General features: G+C 31.6%; 2 protein-coding genes across 2 annotated transcripts; both read right to left on the bottom strand.

Moving 5' to 3' along the window:
• Positions 1 to 7,070: 7,070 nt before the first annotated feature.
• LOC122601259 lies at positions 7,071 to 13,200 on the bottom strand. Its single transcript, XM_043774022.1, has 14 exons — positions 13,079 to 13,200; positions 11,653 to 11,857; positions 11,153 to 11,227; positions 10,463 to 10,537; positions 10,215 to 10,312; positions 9,940 to 10,141; positions 9,575 to 9,649; positions 9,282 to 9,379; positions 8,794 to 8,932; positions 8,576 to 8,692; positions 8,281 to 8,394; positions 7,727 to 7,960; positions 7,573 to 7,634; positions 7,071 to 7,358 (listed from the first exon to the last, which is right to left on the bottom strand). The coding sequence occupies exons 1-14, from the start codon at positions 13,190 to 13,192 to the stop codon at positions 7,233 to 7,235; spliced, it is 1,734 nt and encodes a 577-aa protein (XP_043629957.1). The 5' UTR covers positions 13,193 to 13,200; the 3' UTR covers positions 7,071 to 7,232.
• Positions 13,201 to 14,869: 1,669 nt separating this feature from the next.
• Positions 14,870 to 15,252, bottom strand: LOC122600490 (cytochrome c oxidase subunit 5C-2). The gene has a single exon (XM_043773212.1). The coding sequence runs from the start codon at positions 15,230 to 15,232 to the stop codon at positions 15,038 to 15,040; it is 195 nt and encodes a 64-aa protein (XP_043629147.1). The 5' UTR covers positions 15,233 to 15,252; the 3' UTR covers positions 14,870 to 15,037.
• Positions 15,253 to 15,788: the final 536 nt, after the last annotated feature.

Raw genomic sequence — 15,788 nt, 5'->3', positions numbered from 1 at the left:
GTTTTAGGTTGGGGTTAAAGTGTAAATTGGTGATGGAGAAACAAAAAATGTAAATTAATTTAGATTAATATTAAAAAATTAGAGGATTAATAAAGTGGGAGGATTAGACTCAAGGGGGTGGATTAGGGGTGCCAAGTGTACCCCAACCCCCTCTTTTTATATTATAGATATTACGGGTAGTCTTAAAATATATTAATCAAAGCTAAAAATTGAAATTCAGATATATTAAATAAATACCGAAATCAGCTTATAAATTTGCTAGCTGAATAGTCACTCCATCAGTCAAAATATTCTTAAAATTTATTGTAAATCCTAAGAGTTAGTATAGGTTACAAAGTTTAATATATAATATTTAGATTTATTTAAGTCATATATCACAACTTAATCAATACGAAAACTAAAGAAGAAGCATACGAAAACTAACTCCATATATATATATATATATATATATTTATTCCAGTTTACCCTTATTTTTCCAACTTAAGTTAAATAAAAAATTTACAGTTTCTTATATTTTAAAAGTGTAAACTATATAATTTGAAAAATATATATCAATTCATCAACAAAGACCATCTCGAACGTTTTGATTTTTTTTGGGTTGTTCCAGTGGCGGATGTAGAAATTCATAATAAGGGGGGCACAAATATAATTACCATAAGTCTTAAGATTTAAGCTTTACGTCTATTACAATGAGCCGCCAAAGTTACAACTAAACAACAAAAAAACTATAACAACGATAAAGAAAAAATTGACTTGCAGCAAAAAGATAACTGCGATGACTTTGGAACCAATACTAAATAATAACACAAATATCAATTAAAAAGTGTCATCGGCATAAAAAAATTTTTATTAAAAAGTAACACCATGAACAACAATAAGACATTAAATACTAATTAGAGCTAAATTTTCTTCTTCCATAAGAAGTAAGTTATGGAACTTAGACATAATATGAACAAAAGAAAAAGGAATACACTAGTAAGTAATAACAAATGCATATCCATATCCAGAAAGTAAAAAAGTTCAAGATTTAAAAAAATAAAATAAAGAGTTATAGAGTCTAACTAGAATATACGAGTAATATCTAATGCTAATCTAACATTTTAATAATTCAATTTAAAATTCATATAAGAGAATCAGCCGTTTAACAAGGGGCAACACCCATATAAACCGAGGCATCATCATTTATAGCTTAATATTTTGTAACGAATTGCACTATACCATCTAAATTATTTGACCAATCATAGGGGGCATTACCCCCGGTGTTTATAGGCTACATCTGCCCCTGGGTTGTTCTACTCTAAAACAGTCCATACATGCACAACACGGAGTCAGAGATGATGGTTAAGATGTGTTGGTTTAAGATCTTAAAGATAAACTAACGTGGTCATATTTTTTGTTGTTGAAGAAGAAGCCATAATGAACCCATAATGGACAACAAACTAAGTTAAACGAAATAGTAATAACAATAACATAAGAATTAGATGTTAAATAATAATAATAATGATTAATTATGTGCCAAAGTATATAAAAAGAAAAACCCTTTTGTAGTTGATCATAGTTTTTTTTTTTTGTCGTACTTGAGTTATATTATAGATTAGCAATAAAACCGAAAAGTGTAAATTAATTATTTTTAAATTGGGTGAAATTGTAAATTGGTGATGAAAAACCAAAAAGTGTAAATTAATTATTTTTAAGTGTAATTTGGTGATGGAAAACCAAACAGTATAATTAATTATTTTTAAATTGAGTTAAAGTGTAAATTGGTGATGAAAAATCAAAAAGTGTAAGTTAATTATTTTTAAATTGAGTTAAAGTGTAATTTGTGATAGGAAACCAAAAAGTGTAAATTAATTATTTTCGACTGGGGGTTAAAGTGTAAATTGGTGATGGAAAACCAAAAAGTGTAAATTAATTTAAATAAATATTAAAAAAATAGAGGATTAATAAGAAGAGAGAATTAGGCTTAAAGAGGTGGATTAGGGGTGCCAAGTGTACCCCTAACCTTCTCTTTTAGTTATATTATAAATAAAGATAAAGATTTTGCATTATTATTAAAAAAATTACATAAAAAAATGCAAAATAATCATCTTAATTTTAATTAAATATTTTACAAAATCAATCGCTTATTTTTAAAAATATTTTTAGTACTTTTTTTATTACTTTTTTTTTGAAATTACTTTTACATCAATTACAACCACCACTCGCCTCTATTACCACCGTCCGTTGTCGCCATACTTGTTAGATTCTTACGAGTCATGAGTCGACTCTTATGAGTCGAGTCGGTCTACACTAAAAACGAAGTGACTCGCTGGGTGACTCTTTTTTCTTCTGACTCTTACGAGTCGCGATGTGAATTGGAAACGAGTCAATACAAGTCGCGATTTTATGATTATTGTAGTTTTGTAATATGGTTATATAAAAGTATATCATATTTAAGGTTACATTATTTTGTATGTTATATATGTATTTTTGATCCTTTCATAGGAATTTGGAGATACACATCAAATTTATGACTCAAAAATATCAAATATATAATATTTAGTAATGTATTAAGATAATTAACTTATAATTTTGTTTATAGTCATGTCACATATATATAATTACACAATATTATTTAGTATATTTAAATGACCATATTTTTACGAGTCGAATCACGTTTTGAAACACAAGTCAAAAATTATATTTTTAAGTCGAGTTTAAAGTTATGAATCGACAACTATGATCATCACCACCACCACCGTAGGCGGAGGTACGTGGAGAGTGGCCCTCCTATGAACCTTTGTAGTTATCGTATATTAACTGATTTGTAAAAATATTACTCGTATATAAATTTACCATAGCTCAGTTGATTTAAATCTGTTTGGTAGCCACCAACCACCATGTACCAATTTGCAAGAGTTCCAGGCCACCAGTATTTTTTATTTTATTTTTCTTCAGTTTTCACTTTTGGCAATTAACGTTTTAACATTTACTTTTAGCAACTAATTTTCACCTTCCCTTTCTTGTTTACTTTTCAACTAACTTTATACCATCCCCTTATTTTTTAGTTTTGGAAACTAATGTTCAATAATCATATACTAAATGAGGAGACATTACTCACATCAAACAATATTGGCCCTCCCAAATATTAAGTTCAAGTTACACCACTGACCACTACATTGTTGCCGTGTTACGCAGGGTCGGGGTATCTTTCTATTTTGATCTATTTTCAAAATAGGTCCATTATTACATGTACATAAGTTATATTTACATCAACATGTATTACTTGACATTGCCACCACCACCAATATTCGTCGTTATCATTACCCGTTGTCGATACCATCACACTGTCATCGCGACATGACGGCTACATTGCGCGGACATTGTGGTAGTTAATTCTAATACATACGATGAATCTTATTATGTTAATAAAAAAATACATTGCTAATTATTATTTATAATGAAAAATAACAAGTTGGGTCGCTTACTTGCTTAGTCATCGAACGGCTATGACGAGTCTGCTTGTTTCATTATATTCGTCAATCGTATTTACTTATTTGAACGATGAAACACAAAGAAAAACAATATATATATATATAGAGAGCTGAGTTATTACGAGAACTAATTTTGTTGAGAACTATGAGAACCATTTTATACCATTGGATGAAATTAATCAATGGCTATAAATTCATAACGGAATTGTAGTCTTTAAAATCAATAATCAAATAGTTATAAAACAAACAAGGGTAAATATGGAATAGAAAATTAGCTCCAAAAGACACGGCACACTTAAAGGCTTATTTAATTTCTCAATCCACTATTCAATTTTTATTTTTTAAAAAGCAATCCTTTTTTAATATGCATGATCGTTGGTTTTTTATTTACTACCGAGTTACATATCGTCAAAATATGTGATATTGTATTCATTCATTAAGCAATTTATTAATTTTTTTTAGTATGTAAATGTCAATTACTATGATTTTATGTGAACAATTAGGTGAGTGACATGTTAAAAGATGATTTTTTTTTATGAATATATACTCTAATTATCAATTGTGTACACATATAAACGGATATGTACACATGTGATTTTATCATGTACACATGTGACAACTTTATGATATTTTTAAGGTATGCATAAATGCACATCTGATTTACACATGTAAACATATTATTTTATTATTCATTTGTAAGCAATTTTATTAATTTATTTAGTGTGTACATTTCAGCTATATGATTTTATGTGAACTTAGGTACATATACATTTTAAAAGATAATGTTTTGTTATGAACATATAAGTATATAACTATCAATTGTGTACATATATAAACAAGTGTGTACAAATGTGATTCTATCATGTATACATAACAACTTTTAGCATTTTAGAGGTGTGCATAGGTATGTTTCTAATTTGCACATATATAATTTTTCTTAAAAAATATCTTAAATATGTAAGTTGTTCGTATACATGTACGTGAACTAATAATTTTTCTCTCAACTAGTTTTTTTTTTTTAATGCATAATTTTCAATTGTGTACACATATAAGCTGGTGTAATCTCATTATGTTGACATGTGTAATTCAAAGGCTATAGTGAAAATGTGATTGTTTTGGATATGAAACTTAAAACACATAAAAATTTTTAACTTTAAGGTCGTCCGTAATATTTTGTAGGACACTTCGACTTTTGGGACATTTTTGGATACAATTAATGATGTACGAGTATCATTCATTCTACTCCTAATATGTTTGTGAAACAAGAATGCTTTTTGAAACAGATTGGATTGAGATTTTACGACAAACTTTTCATAATGATTCATTTTTCTTTGTCATTGACCTATCTATATATGTTTTTATGATAGCGCAAGAACACACCCATTTTTCGGCTGTGTAGGGAAAATTTTTGAATTGCTCATGGTCGTATGTTAATTCTTCCATTGAAAGGTTTGAAATTTTATAAAGAATATAAAAATGAAAACAGAGGATAAATATTGATAATAACTATCATGTGTAACGGTTAGAGAAAATCATGTCCTCAATATTTATTTTTAAATTGTTAATTATTTAACGATTTTGCAAAATTACAATACTATCCCTATCAGATAATGAGGATAAATATTGATAATGATTTTTATTTTTAAGAACACCCATATAATTTTTATAATTTATCGATGTACGATTTTTTAAATAAAAGATTTTGAATGAATTAGAGGAATAAATAATTTTTGGATGAGAGAGAAAAAATGATTGGTTGAAATTTGAGAAAAGAGAAAAGGTATTATTGTTATTTTAGATAAATATAAAATAGATAGAAGGGACATTATCAATATTGAAAAAATCTATAAGTTTTTTGCTTTATAACATAGTATATATATATATATACTAGTGGTCAGGCCTAGGGATGAGCTTTTAGCCCGAAACCCCGTGACCCGTTTATGACCCGCCCGTAACCGACCCAACCCGACCCGCCTGAAGACCAAACGGGCCGGTTCTCGGTTCTGCAATTCAGTGCTTTTTCGGGTTTGGGTCGGGCCGGGTCAAAACCCGAAAATTCCTGGTTTGACCCGTTAAACCCGAAATGTAGTAGATTTTGAGGGGTCTTTGAATGTTTTTCATGAAGAAATGTAGTAGATCCATTGATTCGTTGGTAGGATCTACTTGCAGGTGGAGTGATGTTGAAAATGCTTAAATGAACTTGTTACTTGTAGTTGTTGTCGATGTTGCTGCTTAGATTATTGTGTAAGAGAAAAAAATGATAAATAATTTAAAGGGTAATGGAAGGAAAGGGTAATGGAAACTTGGAAAGGATACTTGGATTTATTGAATATAAAAGGATACAAATAAATTGTGAAGTCAAGTATGTATTTTACAAAAAAAGAGTATGAGATATGTGAAAGAATGATGGGTCACATATGTATGTTAATCAAAAAGCAAATGGATGGATATATGCAAGTGATCCAACGGTTGAAAACACTTTGATAACCATCAAATAAAAACTCGAAACGGTTAGAAAACTTGAAATATATAGATATTCATCTCATTTTGAAAACCACCAATTAAAACAATATGCTTCTTTACTCTTCTGTCTACTTTTGTATCTTTCCTCTGTCTCTTTCTGTTCTATCTTTTTCTTCTTCTTACTTTTATCTATTCTATCAATCTATCATAGGATCATAAAACTTTCATATATCTCCATCTATCTTCAGCACATATTTTGGTTTTTATGAATCAAACATGTTTACAACAAAAAAAAGGACAAACATGGTAGATATATGAATCCCGAAGCATAACGAAGATCAACCATCATCTTCTTCACCTAAATAGAAATTCATTTTCGGGTCACCCTTATAAACTCGAGCCCGACCCGGTAAAATCCGGACCCGCCCAACGAAGAAACATACAAAAATTAACTCCATATAAATATTGATTTCAGTTTACCCCTTTTTTTTCAACTTTAGTTACATAAAAAATTTACAGTTTCTTATATTCTAATGTAAACTATATATATAAAAATATAATTAAATATAAATTAGGTTAAAGTGTAAATTGGTGATGAAAAATCAAAAAGTGTAAGTTAATTATTTTAAATTGGGTTAAAGTGTAAATTGGTAATGAAAAACTAAAAAGTGTAAATTAATTGTTTTAGATTGGGGTTAAAGTGTAAATTGGTGATGAAAAACCAAAAAGTGTAAATTAATTTAGATTAATATTAAAAAAATAAATGATTAATAAGGAGGGAGGATTAGACCCAAAGAGGTGGATTAGGGGTGCCAAGTGTACCCCAACCCCCTCTTTTAGTTATATATAGATGAATATACTCAATATAATCATTTCCTTTTTATAGCATAAATTTAATCCTTTTCATATAAAAGATTTAATTAAAATTTTAATCAATCAATCTCTAACTTAATAAAATTTTTCTTAACCCTTTTAAACAATTACAAGATTTGTAGGTGCAGACATGAACAGATGGTACAACCAAAATGGAAAGATAAAAATGGATGTGGTTAATGACGCTGACATGACCAAGTTGGAGCAAGCAAATATGATGAGTCTGCAGATAAGTTTGATAACCATAACCAGACGGCAAAATTGCAAGGGCTAATGAGGTCTCAAACTTTAGTTATATATGAATGTTTCAAACACAATGCTACACAATGTTTGTTTCTGCTGTAACTCTCATTTCACGGTGGAGTTGTTTGGTGTGAAAACTGCAATGATAAAGTACTCACAAGTAGCAACATAATACGTCTCTTAGTCAAATCCAAGATCAAAACTTGGAATGTCATCATTTATTACTTTTGTATCCTTGAAACCCTTCCTTGTGTCGGTAGAGACTTCACGCACGCTAGAGTCAATCTTCATGTTCTTACAGAAATTCTGCATTTAAGCAAAACAGTTTTCAACAAATGTATAGATCCAAGTAGACACAAATTGGAGACTTTTGCAGATAACCAAAATCTTGCGGTGGTAATCAGTCATGCACCATAGATAGGCAGCTTTATGAACGCATAAAATGCACTTAAATGCACATCTACTCATATATAGGAAGTTTTGTGCAATACGCAAAGGAAAAGACTTCAATATGAACCACCTGAGTGTTACTTTGCTCTTTTGTTTCTTTAGCTGGGTCATTGGAGATTGAAGTAGATGTTTCTGCGAAAGATATGCATTTCTACATCAGAACTTGCTGACGGCTATGCTGATCAGATTTAACATGAAAAAAAAATCAAAATAAATATAGTTACCTTTAGACGGCATCACTTTTGGGTGTCCTCCAGCATCAACAGCCTGAGTTTCCTCAATGCAGGATGCCTCTTCGAATCTACCACCGGATGTTTGATGACCCTCTAGCTGATATAAGATGCCTGATTGAACAAATGCTGAATCCTTTGAAGGATGGACCTCATCTATGTGTACTTTTTCTATTCTAACACCTTCTTGCGTACCGGGTTTTTTCAAAAAAGCCAAAATTGAATGAGCTGCATAGCAAAAGAGGGCAATTTAAACAATCGTGGATCTTTGAGGTGAAGTTTTTATATAAAAGACAGATAATCATCCACACCTCCCTTTGTCCCAATGGATAAGCTAAGTATATTCATTGCAGTTTACATGCAGAATTCAACAATTACTTGAAATATGGGATGTACATGCTGGCCCAAACCCCCAACCACCACTTCTCTTTATATGGGAAGTGCTTCTAAATTCTATTAAAATGCATATAAACAAAAGATAATAGAGGTACAAAGTTATCATAATTATACATTCCAGTCAGAAAAAAATGGCGCGTTACATTACTTACCATCACGTAAAGGCTTGTTTTTGCTGATATTCGTTGATATAACTTTATCAGCGATGGAGTTTCTGATCTTTGTATCAGTATCTTGCAAGGATGAAGCTCTTTTTGAAAGTTTTTCTACAAAATGTAAGACAAACTTGAAAAGGAATTTCATGCCCTTATAATGACAGAAGCTACATTTGCTTTTAGTTCTACAATGTAATAGATTCTTTCACTTCAAATAACTACAGCTTGATGATGTACCGACACGAAAACAATATACAACAAATAAGCTATGAATCTTAATTCTTAGTCTTACCGTCAGATGGTGGTCTGGTAGCTGGGATTCTCTTACACAAATTGATCTTATCAGCATCAATGGTCCTAATTTCCGAGATTACATTTTCAGATGTGGAAGGTTTCTTTGGACACATCCCTACATAATTAAGCAGTTCATGGAAGAAAACAACCTCATACATAGTTTCAACTTTCAAGTACTTCAACAAAATAATTATACCGTGGAACCACAAAACCTACCTTCAGATTGCTTCCTTGGCTCGCCAACTTCCACCAAGTAGCTTGTCATGTTAAATGAACTTCCCCTGCTGATGTCCTCTGATAGTTTAAGATATCTGTGGGATAAAACCAATCCATCGTCCGCTAACAAAGTAGCTTCCTAAAATTTAAAGATGGCCCATCAAATTAATATATATGCGGGACAAAATTGTTCCATCTTCTCCTAAAAGAAAATATATAAACTAATACCAAAGAAATTCAAGGCGATCACAATCTTTTAATTATTTCACCACTAAATCTCTTACTTGCAGGTTTTATAAGACTAAACATGCTAATCGCACAACAGTAGAGGGAATAACCAGTGACTCTAAATTAAAATGAAACATTATTATGAGTGTTACTTCATATCCAGAGTAGGTTAGGCTATCTGATAGTTTTGATCATTTAACCAATAACCATACTCAAAAAGGAATGTATATATCTTATACAATAACAATGAGAAATTTAACCTGCCTCCCTTGTGATCCACTACTTGCAAGTTTCAAGATGCCATCATGGTACTTCTTGGTCTTTTGAGTTACTTGAGTAGTGTACATGACATCCCACTCTGTTTGTAGGAGAAGAAGATGACCATAACAATGTATGGAGTTAAACTTCGAACAATCAAAGAACATAACAGAACGACTTGCTTCAAGCATGAAGTCCATATAAGTAAGAAATTGAGCTTCGAAGAAGTAAGAGTATGTAGCGGTGTTTTTTTAAGGAAAAGAAAAGAGAAGTAAAGGTATGTAAAATGACCGACCTTTCAAATCAGTTTTTGTTGTATATGCAGAACTTGCTGTGACAGAAGACTTGGTAGCTTCACATTTCTTGAGATCTGAATTCAAATAGTTTGACATAAGTGAAACAGCAATTCAATGGGACACACAATTATTATCACCCATCAAAAGGCAACAAACTCTATCAGCTTGCATCTATATTGGCTTTAAATGGACATGATATGCAACCAAGTGTAAGTAATGCAAAATACTTAAAGACTGGAGTAAAATCTGTATTGATGTTCCAGAAACTGGTAAGTTATACTATCATTCCAATGGGCCATTAACTTCTAGAACATTGATCATGTTTCATTGAGGTCAGTTCTAGATCAAGGATAGATGAACAAACCGGCAAGATGCTCCTTGTCTGTATTCTGTGTATTGCAATTACTTCTGTCAACACTGGTATCCTTGACAGGTTTATTGACTTTTAGTTCTACAATGTCCACTAAATGACCATCAAATCTCATAGATCCGCCAGCGCTAATAACTTCATCTTTTTTAAGGAATTTGCTGTCCAAGAGATTGCTTGTTTCATCATACAGCACTGCCTGAGAAATAATGAATAGCGATGGGAAATTATATGGTTATAGTACTATACATGTAATGTGTCGAAATTTTGACCTGTCTCCCACGCATTCCAGAAAATGCAACTCTCATAATTCCATCATGGTACTTCTTGGCTTTTTGCGTTAATTGAGTAGTGTACAAGACCTCCCACTCTAAGAAGAAAAAGAAAAGAAAAGAAGATCAAACTAGAAAGGTAATAGCAATATGAAATTATCCTACAAATAGTTAGACATTCAACTAATATTTGAGTAGATCATTAATTTGTGCCCGATATTTTCAGTTGAAATATCTGTGGTAATAACCTGTTGAATCAGCTTTCTTTGTTTCTTGAATACTGGGTGAAGAAGAATACTTGTTGACCTCACGTCTCTTGAACTCTGATATCATGAAGCTTAAAGTAAGGACAATGGTGCATTAGTGCGTAATATCATTACAAGATAAGCTATTTATGTAAGAAGCCATGCAGGATCCTAGTAAGTCAGGAATAGATTGTCCCCTGTTTTTAGAAGTTTAACGGAAGTGAATTCTTTTATAGAGGTAGGTAAGCCACTTGACTAAGCCCACCTAAGTGTATGTAATAGATTTACACCAATCAATTTGGTTTTGCCTGGGGGTGGTTATCAGCGATAAAAACAACAAAGGTTTTTAGTGTCAAACTGAGATTATACCTCACAGATTACTGGTCCACGTTTAAACTGGCTTAGAATTCAAGTAAAATCACACTTTGTAACTACTTAGCAATGCTGCTCGTTAACTTTGTTTTTGTTTTGTTAGTAAAATACTTTGGTACTCTGTATACTCCTTTGAATATTGTTCAGACAGTTCTTAATGTCTGATGAAAATTGATATTAGCCAGACAGTATAATTTATTAATTTACATCTATTTTGAGTACATAGCCATATATTCAAGGATACATTCCAAGAAAATATTGATTATTAAGGTGGGTAGATGTAGAAGATACATTGTATGTTTATGAATTTAATATACTAACCTCTAATCATTTTATGTGAAGGACTCAGATTGATTGATGACGTTTTACTATTGTGCAAGCCAGACTTCCTGGTTGCTAAGCAAGAAAAGAAGAGCATAGAGATGTGTGAAATTTACAAGCTAAACATCAGAATAAAGAAGCAGTTATTGTTAAACAATGATTACATGCACACAATAGCAACATATTTTCGGCAAATTCCTATATTAGGCAACACATTATTATTTTTACACAATGTATCCATTTCAGGAAATGTACTGTCGCCTTTTAACACAAAACAGCAGCATGCTTTAGATTTGGTCAAGTGGTAATAATTGGCTGTAATTTTTGTTCAGTATTATTACCAACTGATGGTCAAACCAATATAATGTCTCTATCATAGCAAGAGTTGACAAATATTAGTTTGTTAAGTGACAGAAAACTGAGTTATGTTGCTATTTTGTATTGTCTAAATGTGAAATTGACGTACATTTCTGTTGCGTGCATTTAACCTTTCAACTTACTACTGTTGAATGTGACATCCCCGTCAGCCATAGTTTTGTCTCTTTGAAGAATTGGGTTTGGAATGGGATTAGTTTCTCCATGAAGGTCACCAATATCAACAAGATAAGAACCAAGTGTTAATGTTTCACCCGACCTAACAGCATCATCGTCAAGTTTCACAATTTTGCTATCCAAGAGTTTTTCACAGTCATCATATAACTTAACCTGTCAAAAGATTTATAATCATGAAAAAAAAAAGACACTGATGTTTAATTATAAAGTAGTTCCTCAGATACAGAGCTTCTAGATCGCATATATCTAACAGCTTAAAACATCACTCACCTGACTTAAAGATAATGCAATAAGCTATATGCAATATTCACTTCCAAACACCCTCTAATATCACCCAAAGACAAGCACTCATATTACTTTTCTTTCACGTCTTCCCTATCAAAAGATATTAATTTACTATTCATCTGCTTCATAGCAGCAGAACTATATTGTAGTTTTGAATGATTATTAGAGTATATATCTCACACCAAAGATATTAAGTTACAAGTTTTGGCTTATATGAAACACACAAAGACACTGAATGCACAAACTCGCACAAACGACAGTTTATAAGAAGGTATCTCTCCATAGATTTATTTATCATCGCCACTGCGTCAATGCATATTGGCACTTTGGGTCCTAAAAATCAACGAAAGGTCCAAAATGAACGACTGGGATTGCAGGAACCAATGCAAAGCATATAAGCTATCATTCTAAGTACGTACATTAAAACACAAGTGCTCAGATGTTTTTAGCATCTTAAGCACAAACATAAAACGAGATTCCAAAATCAGCGATTCAACATTCGCTGATGTAGTCCTGTTACTATCAACAAACACTAAAAGGAGGTAAGACTAATTTTATGGGACTACACCTTTCCATCGTCTTCGATAAATTATAATACCTCAAAAATCTATTATCAACATATACATATAATATAAACACACATGAAACAGATATATAAAAAAAATTTACTATTTTGGCATCCACACCACATCAACGATTTACGGTTTGTGAGATAAAGCATTTTAAATGATTTGGGTGAATTTTCTTATTTAATGGAAAGAGAAAGAAAATATAAGAAAATAAGTGGTCCAGAATTGTTCTCGCGTTTTTTTTTTATTTGTGAGTTCTCAAATAACCCTTTCTTTCTATATATAATTATAATTATATATCATATCATCAGTTTAGCTCTTACAAAAAGTCAAACTGAAGTCAAAATTCAGATACAGATAAAACTGAAGATAGCATGTTTGACTAAAAAGTCAAAAAAATATAAAGTCAAAATTCAGGAAACGATATAAAACTCAAATCGAAACCTAGAGAGAACAGAACTGAAACAAACCTATAGATATAGAGATATATGTATATATACAAAAATGAAATGAAAGGAACCTTGTGAGAGGATGAGTAGAGATGTAAGAATCCGTCCTGATAAACTTTGCGCTTCTGTTTAATCTGCTTCGTGTACGTCACCGACCATTTGCGCACGTCATCATCATCTGCCATTCTTCTTCTTCTTCCGTTACTCTATTACAAATTTTTTTTATTGAATTGAAACGCAATAAGTGTGCGCAGAGTGTATTATTTTAAATTATAGAATGAAAGCCAATTTTATATTTTTTTATATTTTTTTTCAGTTCCAGTCTTTATTTATTTTTGCGTGATGGCGGGAAGTGATTAAGAAAACAAATTATAGGTGAATTTCATACCTTGATGGCTTGCTTACACAAAAAAATATTTATACCAGTTGCTAAGATAGTTTATTGTTTTTATTTATTAAAAAGAAAATGCAAATAACGAAGTAAAGCAATTTAAAACAGCTTTCTAATTTTATCTTTAGTAATTTTTATTTACAAAGTAAGATTTTGATATGACTAGCCGTACGGCAACATAAATTGTTTTTTTTCTTAGTTTTGGAGAAGTTTAACTAAATGTTTTTGGAAAATATGAATTTTTTTTCCTTCGAACATTCAGTTGGGACACGACATTACGGAAACCTCATTATATAATAGTGAAGCCTTGCACGTACCCTGGACAACAAGATGTTGATTATAGGCTGTTACAAGTATTCGGAGGAAAACCCAAAATTTGTCATCCTTACAGATCGAACTCAACACTTTGGGTAAACACATGGAAATGTCTCTGACCAATTGGACTAGTCATTATTGGCTTGGAAAATATATATTAAGATTTAAATTTTAATTGTAAGAGCTTATTAATTCAACTAAACGATTAAAATTAAATGTTAATAATCTATGAATCTATAAATAGATTATAAAGCTTGTATCACATAAGTGACCCTCTAAGCCTCTAGTTAAAAAGTTATAACAATATATATGTCATGATTTTTAACTGACTACTACAGTTAAGTATTTTTATAGCAACGCTTTCGGTTACATACTATCGATAAAATCAAACATACATGATACAACATTTATATGTAGTGCTAGCATGACATCCGTAAAATGTAACAAATATTTCTTAAAGGTTTTTTTGCCGCTTTTCAGTAGCCTTGGCAACGGCAACACCAACACCTTTTTCAATGGGCTCTCTTCGTTTTGCTTAAGCTCAATCACAGTCAATTACGAGTTCTTTTTCCCATGAAATAAGTCGGTAAAAATTTATCAACACATTATAGTTATTGTCCATAACTTCATATAATGGGTGACTCAAAATCTCAAATCATGGAAGTATTCTGTGAGTTATGACTCTTTTAAGTTTTAACACACTGCTTGAAAAGGATTTTATGCTGGGCCTTTTATACCCGACCTAAGTTTCACAAACAATTAGCATGTCATATCATCCTAAGGGTTTCACATAAATAGAATATTATCACAGTTGCATCGTCTATGAACCTCCTCTTTGCAAGTGACCAGTTTCTAAGACGGTTGGCCTTCTAGCTCAAGATGACTGCAACTTACCCTCAACAGATAATCCATTAGCTTCATCATTCTCACAAATGAGACTAACTTCACTCAATAATAGAAAACCTATGGTTGGTCCTTCATATATGACCCATACAGCATGTGATGAACCTCGCTCATATGTTCATTTAAAGGCACACAATATGGCTATAGGAAGCAAAATCATATTAAGAATTCAAAACTCAAAATTAACCATAATGACTATGTCAATCAAATAGTAAACAAAATTCCATGAGGAGCATAGCATACATCAATGACGAGTCAAACAAAGCAATGTTGCCAACGATTTTTTAACAAAAGATAAGCTTTGAAGTTTGAACACAATTTCAATTCATAACTTTATGTTTTGTGATAGTTGCACGTAATCATGTCTAATTTTATATAACAGCAGAAATCAAACATAATGAAGACCCCGTCATGACAATGTTCATTCTTCTTCAACAACAACACCGATCTCACCCTTCTCCAGCAGGTCATAGAATTGCCTTGTTTTTCTCTGCTCGTTCCAATGGTGCATCTTCCACAAACCACCAGCAGCTAACCCAAGCACAGCTCCAATCACCAATTCCTTAACCACACTAGGGCCTTTTAAGACCGGATGAGCAACCCTACCACCACCCATTATACTTTACAGTCGAAACCCTGTAAACCATAAAAAGAAGTTTAAGTGCCTAAATGGAGGATCAAGCAAAGTCACATGTACTAGCAAGTAGCAACTCAAATTTTTAAAGGCTGGTGCAGGGGACATGGCATATATAAGTATATCCATACAACAAATTTGATAAAAATGAGATAATGAATTAAAGAACTACTATTTTGTGTGTGAAAATGATATGATACACCAAAATAGCAAGTATAATCCAACCAATAGACAATGCTACAGTTGGATTAGTTTTTATAAAATGAAAAAACATGGCGACTCAAATAAACAACACATTAGAGTATGTTTGACTGCAGGACTAGTGCATCAAGATTATCTAGACGACATCACTGCAGTTAGAATCCAGATCTGATAGAAAACTTAGTACATGCATTGTTGTATATGCATAAGACTCTGATCTAAGGAAGCCATCATTCAAAAAAGCACGGTGGGAGAATCCAAACAAGGTTTTCATCAGAAAATATTATATTACTTCGTACTAGATATAATAATCAACTTTAACGTCACGCTCGAATCA

This window comes from Erigeron canadensis, chromosome 5, assembly GCF_010389155.1.
Source record: "Erigeron canadensis isolate Cc75 chromosome 5, C_canadensis_v1, whole genome shotgun sequence".
In the NCBI taxonomy this organism is placed as follows: Eukaryota; Viridiplantae; Streptophyta; class Magnoliopsida; order Asterales; family Asteraceae; genus Erigeron; species Erigeron canadensis.
This window is presented reverse-complemented; position numbering and strand designations above follow the sequence as displayed.